At 36.0% G+C, this 14650-nt stretch overlaps 1 protein-coding gene across 2 annotated transcripts in view; it reads right to left on the bottom strand.

Moving 5' to 3' along the window:
- Positions 1-14650, bottom strand: part of LOC118196877 (26S proteasome non-ATPase regulatory subunit 9) — a 40958-nt gene that overhangs the window by 18716 nt on the left and 7592 nt on the right. For both annotated transcript variants that reach the window (XM_035368363.2, XM_085811739.1), the window contains exons 2-3: positions 7447-7546; positions 7037-7209 (exon numbers count right to left, since the gene is read on the bottom strand). In XM_035368363.2, coding sequence (XP_035224254.1) covers positions 7037-7209; positions 7447-7546 — 273 coding nt within the window. The remainder of the gene's footprint in view (positions 1-7036; positions 7210-7446; positions 7547-14650) is intronic.

The raw sequence follows: 14650 nt of genomic DNA on the forward strand, positions 1-14650 counted from the left end.
AAAAACGAAGCAACTCAAACAATGTACATTGAAAGAAATGTTTAATAAAGTAAAACAAATAAATATTAAGCTTTTTTTTTTTTTTTTTTTTTTTTTTTTTGTAAATTTTGATACCCTTTAGATCATAATTGATGTTTATTTCATAAATTATGGCTTCATATTTTTAATTTTATAATTTCTGCATGCCATCTTATCAGATTTTAAATGATGATCTATAATCCGGAATCGCCGAAGTCCTGACGAGTCCGGATTAACGACTTTTGACTGTATTGGTTTTAGACCTTTTTTTTTTTTTTTTTTTTTTCTTTTCTTTTTTTAAATTTCTATGTACATAATGTAAAGTTTCTTTCTTTCTTTTTCTTTTTTTTTCTTTCTTTCTTTTTTTTTTTTTTTTGTCATTTTGGCACTATGGAATGAATTATTCTTTTTTCCAAGTGTTTTGAAAATGTGTATTGAAATTTCTGGTGCATTTGAGATTCGATTTTATATGAATTTTAAAGTCTAAAAAAATTTGGAATTGAAATCTTTTTACAATTTTTGATCTCAAATGGACCAGGAGAATGAAACATATTAATTGACTTTGATTCATTTTTCCCTGATGAGTTCTGAATTGGAGTTTCAATAAAAGGAAATTAATTTTTATTTGTATAATTTCATATACTTTTCCTTTCACATTTTTATTTTTCAAGATTGTTCTACTATGAATTCTTTCTTTAATTGGATTAGTTTTGATATTGTGTTAAACCTCTTACACGGTTGCAATTATTATGTTATAGAGGAATTGCCTTGCTTTCATTCCAATTTATTAATTAATTTAGATGCTTTAAGTTTATTGTACTACAATCCTGCAGCTCTAGCACAGACAGGTTTTAAAAAAATTTTTACTTCTAATTTTTAGCCTATTTTTATATTTCTTTATATATATGTATGTATTTTATATATATAATTTATTCTATGTATATACATGTGCCATACTGTTTTGTAATAATTATTATTATTATTATTATTTACTATTGATGCAAATACAAGAAAGATTAAAAACAATGAAAATTGTTTAATCTTGACACTCAAGCTTTGGATAAAGAATGAAACAAATTTTTTAAATGAATTATTAAAAGGTAAAAAGAAATTTTGCATATGAAAAATAGCAGAACACTTTTTACAATAAAATATGAAAATAATTATACAAACTGTGATTATTAATACAAAGTTCTTAGTTTTATTAATTTATAATAATAATAAAGTAAACTTAGTTTTTGTTTAATTTTTTTGACAAAAATAAAATCAAATAAATTTAAATGTGAATAAAATTGAATAAATTTGAATTCAAATAAAATAAATTTGAATGTACTAAAATGCAAAACCTCTACTAATAGCACAATTTATAGTTTGGAAAAATTTATTATCCATTAATAGTGTAGCTAACAATAAGTTTATAGCTTATAAATTTGCTTTCTTTTGGCATATAACTTATCTAAGTCTAGACTAATTTCAGTTCATTCAGAATCTCAACAAGTTGCTGTATTTACTTAAAAACATATGCGATCTAGTGTTCATTGTTAAATGAGATCAGCTTATCCATTTCAGGGCAAAATTTTAAAACTGAAAGACGTTAGCCTTTCCTATGGAAATTCTTCCATTAATATTAATTTTAAATTTTTAATTTAAAACATTTTCCCTCACAAAAATTACACAAAATCTCTGCCAGTTCACAAGTATCCTACAGTAGCAAATTAAAGCATTTTTTGAAAAGTATTTAATACTTTTGTCCTCCCCCTTCACATACATCAGAATTGAAAAATATTGCAAGATCAGAAACCTGGGTTTTAAAAAGCATTTTAAAATATATTACACTAAATGATGTAATATATTTCATATGTGATGAGTGTATGGAATCCAGCACAATTTACCTAAACCCATAATTAAAATTAAAAAAATAAACAGTTTTAAGTTTAAAAATGCATGTTAAATGTGAACACATCAAACACTCACATAAATATGTGATTCATAAAAATATTTAATTACTTATACGCTGCTTTCATGCAAAAGTATGATACCATACACAGCATAGCACTTTTTCATTCCACACTCATCTTTTGAAAAGTATACTAAGACCCAGAATTGCTTTTCTATGAAAATACATAATATGGTAAGTTACACTTCATTGAATGTTAATAATGTCTTATTATGTGTCATTCATTCATTAAAACTTTACTGTATTAATATAAATTACATGACTACCTCACTACATATAGTTCTCAATATTATCTACAATTTATATAACTGAGAAAGTAAAATGTATCACCAATGGATATGAAAACAGTACTTGATATCTTTTAGAGATGAATGCAATGTGAATTGATTCTAATACAAATGCAATATCATAATTTCATCCAAAAGATCATAATACCAAATGACAAAATAACAACTATACAAGTACTTGAAGCAAGATCAAGACAAAACTGGGATTCCGATACAAAATTTTGGTGAAAACATAATGACTTTTGAGGAAGTTGATGTTTCCAGCAATATGCGAGTGGTTTGAAAATATGAGCGGGTCCACAAGTTAATGAACAATTTTACCATATATTTGTGAGCACTCTATTAGAGGTAGTGCTGTGAATTTTTATAATGCTATTACACCTACATCAAAGTTCTTCCCACAATCAGTTTTGGTTTAATAATATACATATAACGTGAGGATTTGGAGGATAAAAAATACTGATGTCACAATGGAGATTAAATGGTACAATCCGAAAGTGAATATTTAGTGTGGGAGGCTCATGACAAGATTTTAGGAGCATTTAAAAATAATTCAATGAACAAACCCATCAATTCAATGATAAAAACCAGAGTTTACCTTGATATATTAATTCACTGCATTTTCAGGATCGTCAAGATCATTTTGTTGCAAATCAAGGTTGCATAACACAAACCAATGGCTGAGTGTTAAAAGTCAATGAACACTGGTAGTTAGATCCAGGGTTCAAGTCCCAGTAAATAGGCTGGCTTGTATGGGCATTTTCATGTCTCCCCCCCCCCCTGTAATGTGGAGCCAGTTTATCTTATAAAGTCCTCCAAGGGACTTCTCACTCTTTCCGTGTAAAGCCTAATGGCGGTGCACGTTATAAATAATAAAAGTTTGTAACTTGTCACAAACACTTTGAACCTTGCTTGTGAAAGTGTGACAGTACTAACGTCGTTCTATTCCCAAACAAGCTGTTAAAATTGTTCGGGGACTTTATGACCACTTTGCACATTTGCCACACCACGGAAATGACTTTTGTAACATAAAATCCATTAACAATATTGCTGGATAGACAACTAGTGGATGAACCATTATTTTCAATGTTATTTTCTCAATAGCATAATCCCTTCAAAAATGCTCTATGGTCAACCTGCAAAAAGTTGCCAGATGTTGTTACCAATCAAAAAGAAATCAAATATAATCAAAAGGAAAATAAATTCTCCAATATATATAGATTTAAATATGGAGGAAAAAAAACCCCGCAATTTTGGAAGTGATTTCATTTCACAAATTGAGCACTCAGAGGGTTCATATATCTGTTTTTGGTTTACAAATTACATTGTTTAAAAGCAATAATAAATGGAGTTATTTGCCTTCATTATTATTAATAACTAGCTGGACCTGGGAAATTACACTATCTGGGCTCATTAGAATCATCATTTTTCTCTTTTCTTTTCTTACATATTTTTTAGGTGGCTGGCCACACAAGCAGCTAACCCATTAAAAGAACGCAAACATTTCTCCCTTCCAGTCTAAATGTAAATTAAATCAAGTTTTTTTTTTTTATTTTTTTTTATTTGCACAAAACGGGTAAATATACGAAGAGCTTTGAATTACAACTGTTTAAAGTAATTTTGTTGAAAAACATGGAAATTGTTCAAAGAATGAACATGTAAATTATTGCGATATTTCCATTTAATGGCTCATTCAATTTTATATTCTTGCTGATACAGTATGTTTAAAATTTTTTCATCATCATGAAATAAATTATTAATTTATTAATGCTGTTTTGACACTGGATGATGTAATCATGTTTCTCTTTTCAAAATTATCTGCATTATATAAAAATGATATGCTATGGGTTAGTTTGAAAATGATGCAGATTAGATAGGTTAAATATAAGCAGATATTATTAATATGAAAAGGGAAAATATCCAAACTAAAGTAGATAATTAAGGTTCTTGCAAATTAAAATTAGTAACTTAATTTAAATACTTTTTATCTTAGATATTTAAGATAAAAAATATTCATCAGTCCATTTAGTTTTAGCCCATTTAGTTTAGTCATTAAAGACAGCATTCAGTAAAGATGTGATGAACCACCTGACATTTAAGTGATATTCATATTTCAAAAAGGGAAAGTTTTATTGGAGGATAAACCTTTTCCTAACTACCCTCCCATCAACCAAAGGGGGGGGGAAGAGCCACTGCTTGGGATTGGTCAAGTCTTCAACCGAATGTTCAAGAAAGTAAACGACAGAAAAATAACAGAAAACAAACATTTTAACTGACTTGAGTTCCCAGATTTTATGAGATCTAGAGATGATTCATGTGCCAGTAAAATTTGTTCCCAGGCAGATTATGAAAGAGCTATTTGACCATTCGCAACATCTTATCCAATATTCACAAAAGGATGAATCTTGGATTCATGGATAAGATCTTGAGATGACACCTGAATCACCAACTTGAGGCATCCACCTGAATCATCATCTTGAGATGACACCTTCAGAACAAAGATGACACCTGAATTTTTAAGATCCCTCAACATACACTAATTTAATATAAACTGGTGTGTAAAACTTAAGCAACAATATAAAAATTTAGCAGATAGCCATGAAATTGCGAGAAAAGGAGGTCTGGAGATCAGTACAATGAACATGCAAGTCAGTAGAAACGTCATGCGTATGCAAATATCAGGAACAAAACATCAGAGGCGACGTGAGTGTATACAAAATGCGTGATGTCAGCAAGTACAGCTCAACAGTAGAATAAAAGGAAGGACAAAGACGCAATTCAACATATTCGCTGCAAGTGCCAGTGAGTCAGTTCGTGAAATATGGCTAGAAGAAATCACCTGGACGACTTCACAAGTGGAAGAATGATCGGAAAGCTGGAAGAGGGGCGTACTGTCACCAGTATAGCTGCAGAGTTCGGAATCAACAAAAGTGTCATTTCGTGCACTTGCAAAACGTTCCAAACCACAGGTACAGCTGTTAGAAAGGTTGGTGGTGGCTGCCCGGGGACGATAATTGCAGGGGATGCACGATATATCGTCCTGCAGGTGAAAAGAGGCCGACAGCAGTCAGCAAGCGCCATTGCTCAGCAACTCTGTACAGCAACGGGGTGACAAGTGTTGCGGTTTACTGTGGCCAGACACCTTCACAAAGGGGGACTATTCGCCCACCATCCTGAACACTGCCTCCCGTTGAAAGTTGGCCACCGATGCCATTGTTTACAGTGGTGCAGAGAGCACCAAAACTGGACAACTGAACAATGGAGTTGTATCTTCTTTACGGATGAGAGTCGGTTGAGTACCAGAAGCGATTCTCAACGCGTTTTGATTTGGAGAGAGGTCGGGACCCAGTTTTATCCCACTAACATCAAGGAAAGACACTGTAACAGTGGTCCTGGAGTTCTTGTCTGGGCAGGCATTATGCTGAATGGGCAAACTGAGCTCCACGTTTTCAACAGAGGGTCTGTAACCAGGGATCGCTATTGTGAGGAGGTACTCCTTCCCCACGTGCGTCTGTTCCGAGGTGCCACTGGCCCAGACTTAATTTTTATGGAATAATAATGCACAACCACATCGGACTCTTGCTGTTGATGAGCTACTGGAAAGTGAAGATATCACTCGAATGGATTGGCCAGCGTACTCCCCAGATTTAAATCCCATCGAACATGTGTGGGATGCTTTGGGGAGATGCATTGCAGCACGCTTACATACTCCGGAGAACACCCAACAACTCAAACAGATGCTGATTGAGGAATGGGCACTCCTATTGCAAGAAATGTTGCACCAGCTGGTTCTGAGTATGTGGAGACGGTGCGAAGCAACCATTACAGTGAGGGGAGGGCATATCCCATATTATGGAACATCTGCTAGTTGTTCTTCCTCTTGGATAATCATGAGTCACGATACTATGCATTCAATAAAGCTTGTTTTTGTTCGATTCCATACCGTATGCATTGTATTCCTTTTTCAGCTCTGATGCTTTCGTCATCCTTTACGTATATAATACTCTCCTTCATTTCTGCATTTCATGTCTCTCAGTAGATTTCTCGTGGAGTTATGGCAAAAACCCCTGCTGTTGCTTAAGTTTTGCACACCAATGTATATATTAGATTATGACTAAAGTTCTACTTCTATAATGCTTATATGTTAGTGCTAACAAAGAATGGTTCTGGACCTCTGAAAACTGGTATCTGCATCACGATAACACTCTGTATTACATATTAACAATAGTACTGGATTTTTTAAGCCAAAAAATACATTCCAGAGGACCTGCAGCAGCCCCTGCACTCATTTCATTCTGCCACTTGCAACTTTGTCCTATTTCTTAGTTTGAAAGCTAGGGAAAAGGAAAGGAAAGCTAGGAAAAAAAGGTTTGAAAGAGAAAAGATTCCAAGACATTTTGGATAATAAACAAAACAAAATGAGGAAACCACAGTATTCCAAAACAACTATTTCAGCACTGTTTATGAAGCGCCAATGTTAGGTTACGTGTATAGAAGACGGAAGGCACTATTTTGAAGTTGGCAACACAGATTAGCACCCTATTTCAATATTTTAAGGAGATGAATCAATCAGTAGCAGAATTAAATAGCCCGTGCATCAGGAAGTCTGTGATATATAATAATTTTTGTTAAAGGCTACAAAGTAAGAACTCATCAATTGCATGTGTTCCAACTGCCATTTATGACTTACATAAATGCTAATTTAATGTTATTAAAGTTTAAAAATTATTTTTGAAAAAGAGAAAAGAAAGAAAATTGCTTTACAGGCACTTACAGCCTTTTGTGCTGGAGAATTCTGATCCACTAAATCAACTCTTGCAAATGGTTTAGAATAGCCTTGTTGTATATTTAAAGAAGCTAAACTAGTGGACACTTTTTCCTCAGCATGAAGAGCATACAGGTTTTGTTCTATTTCTTTAGTCAAAGCTTTGCAGTCATTCTCTTTGCCTAAAATGAAGACAGCAAATTAAAAGTACTATAAAAAAATTTCACAATCAATATTCTAACTGAGAATGTAAGATTGCCAAATAATGCAGAACTGCATTATTTATATACATTATTCCTTCTATTCCTCCCCCCCAAAAAAAATCAATTACTCTATTAATTAATGTAATTTTGGACTTAAACATATGATTTAGAGAAGCTGCTAACTTTCACAAAATATTATAAAAATTATATGCTTACGAATGATTTCATGCCTTAAATGGCACACAGCATAGATATCAATGTCACTGCGGGGATAGCCTTCACCATCAACCAAAGGCTCAGTCATTGATACATTTTGCTGCAATAAAAAAAGTCACATTTAAGACTTTATGAAAAAAATTCAAATAAAATGAAAACCAAATGATTATTATCAAAACAAAATGTTAAAATTAAAAAAAGGTTACATGATTTTTTCCATGATTTTTTCCACACTTTCCATGTGGAATCTTTAACTTCAAAATCCTTCAGGAAGTCTTTAAATGTTAATAATGTCTGCAAGATTCACAAAGTTCTTGAGGTAATTTACAGTATGATGATCGTATCCTAATTGGCCACCACTCATGATAGTTGAACTAAGTATTAGTTGTTGCCGGATCATTGTAATGTTGCAGCATCTCTTTGTTTGACAACCTAAAAGGCATGTTTTGATGAGTTTATCAGCTCGACATTTTAAATCAAACACCCATGTTCCTTCTATTCATTTGCCATGATTCCTTTGGCTCATGATTCCTTTTCTGCATCAGAACTATCTGAAGACACACCTCACCTTGATTATTTTCAGGTATAATATGGCCTCTGTTGCATTTTCACTTTCTTCATAGAAGTTTCCTCATAGTTAATTAGTACAATGCAACTGGGGTTGTCAGAAAGCTGTCACTTGTCAAGCATTCCCATGCAGGCATGACGATATAAACAGTATCAGTTATAGTTCGACTGTCTCAAACAAAAACTTAACTGACATTCTGACAAAATACATAGATTCGTCCAAAAGGGGTATAAGCTGCGAGAAGTGCTCTCTTTGTTAGAAAGATACATCCGAGGGAGGGAAAGTCCCTATGTCATTCAGCGATGCTGTCATCATTGTATTTCAAACCTTCGGGTTTGTTTTACAGTATTTATACACTGCTCGACATTGAAAATGCAACACCAAGAAGGAGTGGTCAGAAATTTATGCAAATTTTAGAGCAGACGCACGTCACTGAGTTTTGCAAATGATGTGAAACGCACAGCTCTCCGACGCACGTGAAGTAAGATATAAGGGAAGGAACGTGCAAAATGGGCAATATTCGTGTCGTTATTTCTGCCAGACAAATTATTGAAAAAACTTGGTTTTGTATCGATGATACGTGTAATAGCGGAGAATGCCAGGTCGCCATCAACGAAGGTACTTCCAGCAGACAGACGATTTTACGAGGGGTATAAGGTGATCAGACTGGAAAGGGCGAGTTGGTCCTTACGTAAAATAGCAGCTGATACCTACACGAATGCGAGCACGGTACATCGGCTATGGCAAACATGGTTGCAACAAGGAAATGTGGGAAGAAGGAGGGGTACAGGTGCAGCCATGGTGACCTCAGCCAGAGTGAATCGTGGTACAAGTGACTTGCACTGCGATTCTGCAGCATGTGCAAGATACCCTGGATGTTCCCGTGTCGACCAGAACCATTTCCCGTCAATTGGTTGAACGTTGCCTGCACTCACGGCATATGTTAAGAAGACTGCCATTGACCCCACGGCATAGATGCCAACGTTTAGAATGATGATGGACTGGAGTGATGTGCATGACAGTATGGAGATTTCCGGTTATGTTTTTACCACCAATCCTCGAATTCCATATCACAGATTATGTTCTTACTGCATTAATATAATATTAACAAGACATAGTGCACAATAAAAATTAAACTTTATTTAGGAACATCGCGCATACTCCCCGACAGCCTGCCTGTTTCACTCTGCTCGCTACTCGTAAGAAACTTCTCCTCTAGGGTTGCCACACTTATCGGAGGGCGCAAGGCGCACTCCTTATCGCCATCACCACAGAGTTTCCCCCCAGTTCCTTTAATGGCTATTCAAAGGAACGACTATGAAATTATCTCAGAGTATCCGTACTGTCGGGTATTTTTACATGATTACAAAATTAGAAAAGATCAAAATGAAATTCAATATATAACAAGGTATTGACACATATAATAAACATGAAATAACAAGAAATATGTTAAGATATGAATTTAAAAAAAATGTTTTAAATTGTTATGTAAGAAGCAAGTTTCTTAGGGAAGTGAACATGTCTTCCCGATCTGGTGACAGTTTGTGTCTTAGAGAGTTCGTTTGCAGATTTATTCTGCTGAACTGTCTTTAAGTCTTTATTTGTTTTCAGTTCAGGCAAATTAGAGTCCGAAAGCAAATAGGCTGGTTTCACACGGTCTATAGACACAGTAGATTTCAGACCGTTAACATCAATTGTGAAAGTTTTGTCCGTTCTAGAAAGGACTTTATGCGGACCTGTATATGGTTGGCACAGAGGTGGCTTTACTCGATCGACACGTAAGTATACATGCGTACACGACTTTAAGGTAGCACTTACGTAACATTTTTCTTGGCAATGTGCAGATGTTGCTATTGGATTCAATTGTTGCATTCTATGCCTAAGATTCGTGATAAATTGTGTGTCATACGGAGATATCTTAGATGACGTTATCATATCACTAGGCAGCTTGAGAGTTGTGCCGTACACCAGTTCAGCACAAGATGACTGTAGATCTTCCTTTACGGCTGTCCGAATACCAAGCATAACAACTGGTAGTGTTTCAGTCCAGTTATTGGTCTCGTGAGCCTTGAGAGAAGATTTTAAATGTCGATGAAATCATTCAACAATGCCGTTTGACATTGGATGATAGGCTGTTGTTGTGATTCTGTTCGTACCCAAAATGCGCGTGAATTCTGCAAAAAGGGGGAACTCATTTGAGAACCTTGGTCTGTTGTTATGATCGATGGGCAGCCAAAACGAGATATCCAACAGTTGAAGATGGCTCTGCAAATGGTTTCCGTTTTCATATCCGGGATGGGAATGGCTTCAGGCCATCTGGAAAATCTATCTATGAGAGTTAAAAGGTACACATTGCCTTCTGATGGAGGTAACGGTCCGACGATATCCATATGGATTTCTGAAAAACGTGCATCAGGAAGAGAGAATGTGCCCAGTGGTGCTTTAGTATGCCTAGTAATTTTCGATTTTTGGCAAGATTCACAGGATTTCACCCAATTTTTGATATGACGTTTCATATCGGGCCATACATAATGAGAACAAATAAGCTTCGTAGTAGCTGCAATTCCTGGATGTGACAGATTATGCAGATGATTAAAGATGAGTCTGCGAAAGGAATTCGGAACAAATGGACGAGGAATGTCCGTTGATATGTCACAAAGAATATTACCATCAGAATATTGGCACGGTTTAAATTCCAGTTTCAAAGATGATGTGTTGTTTTTGAGAAGGTCTTGTACCTCCGGATCATGCCGTTGAGCTTCCGAAAATTTTTTAAAATCCAAAAATGGAGATTTTGTTATGGAATCAATTTCGATTCTTGAAAGAGCGTCAGCAACGACGTTTTTTGAACCTTGCACATGCCTAATATCAGTAGAGTACTGAGAAATAAAATCTAAATGTTGCAATTGTCGAGGTGAACATTTATGAGGGTTCTGTTTAAAAGCGTATATTAACGGTTTTTGATCCGTATAAATTATAAAATTTCTGCCCTCTAACATGTGTCGGAATTTCTTAATTGCAGAATAAATAGAAAATAATTCCCTATCGTACGCGGACCATTTCTGTTGACTTTTATTCAGTTTCATAGAGAAAAATGCTATAGGTTCCCATGTTTGTTGAGACAACTGCATAAGTGTGCCGCCGATTGCGACGTCTGAGGCATCTACCCAGATGCTTAGCTGGGCTCCGGGAATAGGGTGTATCAAAAGGGTAGCCTGAGCAATGGCATTTTTGGCAGCAATAAAGGCTTGTTCAGCATTCTCGTTCCAATTTAATTGTGGGGATGAATCCTGAACACGAGAACGAGATTTCTTTTTATTAATATAGCCTTCTAACAATTTTATTAAAGGAGAAAGAATATGTGCTGCTTTAGGTATGAAACATCTGTAAAAGTTAAACATGCCTAAAAATCGGCGAAGCTGAGTGAGAGTGGTAGGTTGAGGAAAATCTAAAATACATTTGACTTTGTCAGGAAGAGGTTCAATTCCGTTTTCACTAAGGTGAAAACCTAAGAAATCAATAGATGTTTGACCAAAGGTGCATTTTGAAACATTTATGCAAAGTCCATATTCCTGAAGTTTGGAAAATAAAGCTTTCAAATGCCTGCAATGTTCCTCAGAATCTTTAGAGGCTATGAGCAAGTCATCGACAAAAATGTAAACACCTTCTAAATCCCGTGTGACTTCATCTATAAAACGTTGAAAAGTCGCGGATGCATTGCATAAGCCGAATTGCATACGGGTACTTTCGAATAAACCGAATGGTGTGCATATGGCGGTTTTGTGGATGTCGGCTGGGTTAATTGGTATTTGATGGTATGCCTTAATCAGGTCGACATGACTAAAAATTTTAGTACCGTGCAATGCAGCAGTAAAATCGGCTAAGCATGGAATAGGGTATTTGTCTTTTATTGTTTGAGCGTTCAATGCTCGATAATCTCCTACAGGTCTCCATTCCAGACTTCCCTTTTTTGGAACCATGTGAAGTGGGGATGCATAATTGCTGCTCGAAGGTCTCAAATGCCCCTATTGCATCATAGTTTGAAATTCTTGTTTTGCTATTTTTAAGCGATCTGGGGCTAACCGACGAGGTTTTGCAACCACAGGTGGACCTTTAGTTATGATATAATGAACGGTGTTGTGTTTAACAGGTTGGTTAGGATCTGGTAATCTAGTAACTGAAGGAAATTCTTTTAAAATTTTGTGATATGGTGTATCATTAAATACAGTTTTTACTGAATAAATGCTTGCATTTTTCACGCAACCGACGGTTTTAAAATGCGTTTTTAAATCTTTGAGACATTTGTTTCTGAGATCAGGCACCAATTCAAAGAAATGGAGAAAATCTGCTCCAAGAATGGGTGTACTAACATTTGCTATAAGAAAAGTCCATGTAAACTGTCGTCTTAATTTGAAATCCAAAGAAAGTGTTTTTTGACCATAAACATGAATAGTAGAAGAATTAGCAGCGAAAAGTGTTTGTTGGGACGAATTCCGTTTTTGAGAATTATTTGCTGGAAGTAAGGACACGTCAGAGCCGGTATCGACCAAGAATGAAAGGTTTGTTCTACGGTCACGAACGAACAGGCGACGTGAAACTTGAGGCAAAGAATAAGTCGCCTCTATTCTTTGCTGGTTTCGTTTCCCTGCCATGAACAAGGTTTTGTACATTTGTCATCTCTACACTTTTTCCCAAAACGTCTATGATACCAGCAAACAGAATAATCTCTCCTTTTGGAATTGCTTCTTTCCTTATTGCGATCTCCGCGATTTGGCGAGCGACCACGAGAAAGAGAAATGCGATCAATATGTTTGTTTAATTTTTCTATTTGTTTAAATAATTTATCCTCAAGAGACTGATCGACTGTGCGAGAAACGGCACAAGTCCCTGGGGTTGGATTTACTTCTAAAATTCTGTCGGCAATTTCTGCAGCTTTATCTACAGTTAAATTGGACACCGCTGCCAAAATAGACTGAACAGTCGAAGGCAAACGTTGAAGGAATAATTCTAATATTAAGTTATCAGGAACATTTAAAGATTCTGCTCGACGTTTCATATTTCTAAGCAAATCGGAAGGTTTTCGAGAACCTAATTCTTCTCCAGATAATAATTGGCGAATTTCTTGCTGAGAAGATTCTCCTGAACGATTTATTAACTCAGTTTTAAGCTTTGCATATGGATCAATAGGGTCTGGTTTCATAAGTAAATCTCGTACTATTGATGCAATATCTGGAGGAAGATGAGCAACTACATAATTATATTTAGTAATGGATTCTGTGATAGGTTTGGGGGTGGCAAGAGCAAAGGTACTTTCACACATAATAAACCATAAAGATGGGTCTGATCGGTTATAAACCGGAATTTGGACGGCATGAACATCAGACATTGTGCAAGGTTTTTAAGCCAAAATAAAAGCAAAAATTTTACTAAAGAAAATGAAATTAAATGATAAGTAGAAAACAGAATTATAAAATGATCTATAATTACTACTCATCTGTGATCCGGAGGATGAAAATCGATGTAATCCATTACTTCTGGTTTGGAGATCTTGAGTGATGGCTTGTAGTCAAAACCGAAAGTGCTTGAGAACTGTTCATACGATTTAACACAGTCCAGGTTACCATTATGGTTGGATTTCCTATATGTTTTTACCACCAATCCTCGAATTCCATATCACAGATTATGTTCTTACTGCATTAATATAATATTAACAAGACATAGTGCACAATAAAAATTAAACTTTATTTAGGAACATCGCGCATACTCCCCGACAGCCTGCCTGTTTCGCTCTGCTCGCTACTCGTAAGAAACTTCTCCTCTAGGGTTGCCACACTTATCGGAGGGCGCAAGGCGCGCTCCTTATCGCCATCACCACAACAGAATGGCGAAATGTCATGTTCTCTGATGAGTCACACTTCTGTTTATCCAGTGACAGTCACCGCACACATTTGTGGCATCAACGTGGAGACAGATCTATTCTGGCAGTAACTGTGGAACGCCCCATCACGCGACAACGTGGCATAATGGTTTGGGGCGCTATTGCCTACCATTCCAGGTCACCTCTAGTTTGTATTCAGGGCACTATGATGGCCCAACAATACTTGGATAATATACTGCGGCCGGTGGCAATCCCCTAATTTCAGGGGCTGCCTATGCAATTTTTCAGCAGGATAACGCCTGAGCACACAGTGCTCGCATCTGCCAACATGCTCAGCAAGGTATACAGACGGTTCCCTGGCCACCGTACTCTCCTGACATGTCACTAATCAAACATGATGTTGGATTGGTGACAGGTCAGGAGGATTGAATGGGATGAGATTGGACGTCGTTTGCAGACTCTGCCCCTGCCTCGTTCAGAAGACGAACTGTGGCAAATTGTTAAAAGGGAATGGAGAGCCATCCGTCAGGACACCATCCGCACTCTTATTGACTCTATGCCTAGGCGTGTTTCTTCATGCATCGCTGTCGGTGGTGGTCCTACATCCTACTGAGCTGATGCCGTTATCGCTCTGTATCCCGACTATCATTTTGAAATAAAGATCACTTATTGCTGCTTCCTGTCTCTTTTTTCCAAATTTCATCACTTTCTGACCACTGCTTCTTGGTGTTGCATTTTCAATGTCGAGTAGTGTATGT

This window comes from Stegodyphus dumicola, chromosome 2 (genome assembly GCF_044657685.1).
Source record: "Stegodyphus dumicola isolate Sdum_Otavi_A_Nest chromosome 2, ASM4465768v1".
In the NCBI taxonomy this organism is placed as follows: Eukaryota; Metazoa; Arthropoda; class Arachnida; order Araneae; family Eresidae; genus Stegodyphus; species Stegodyphus dumicola.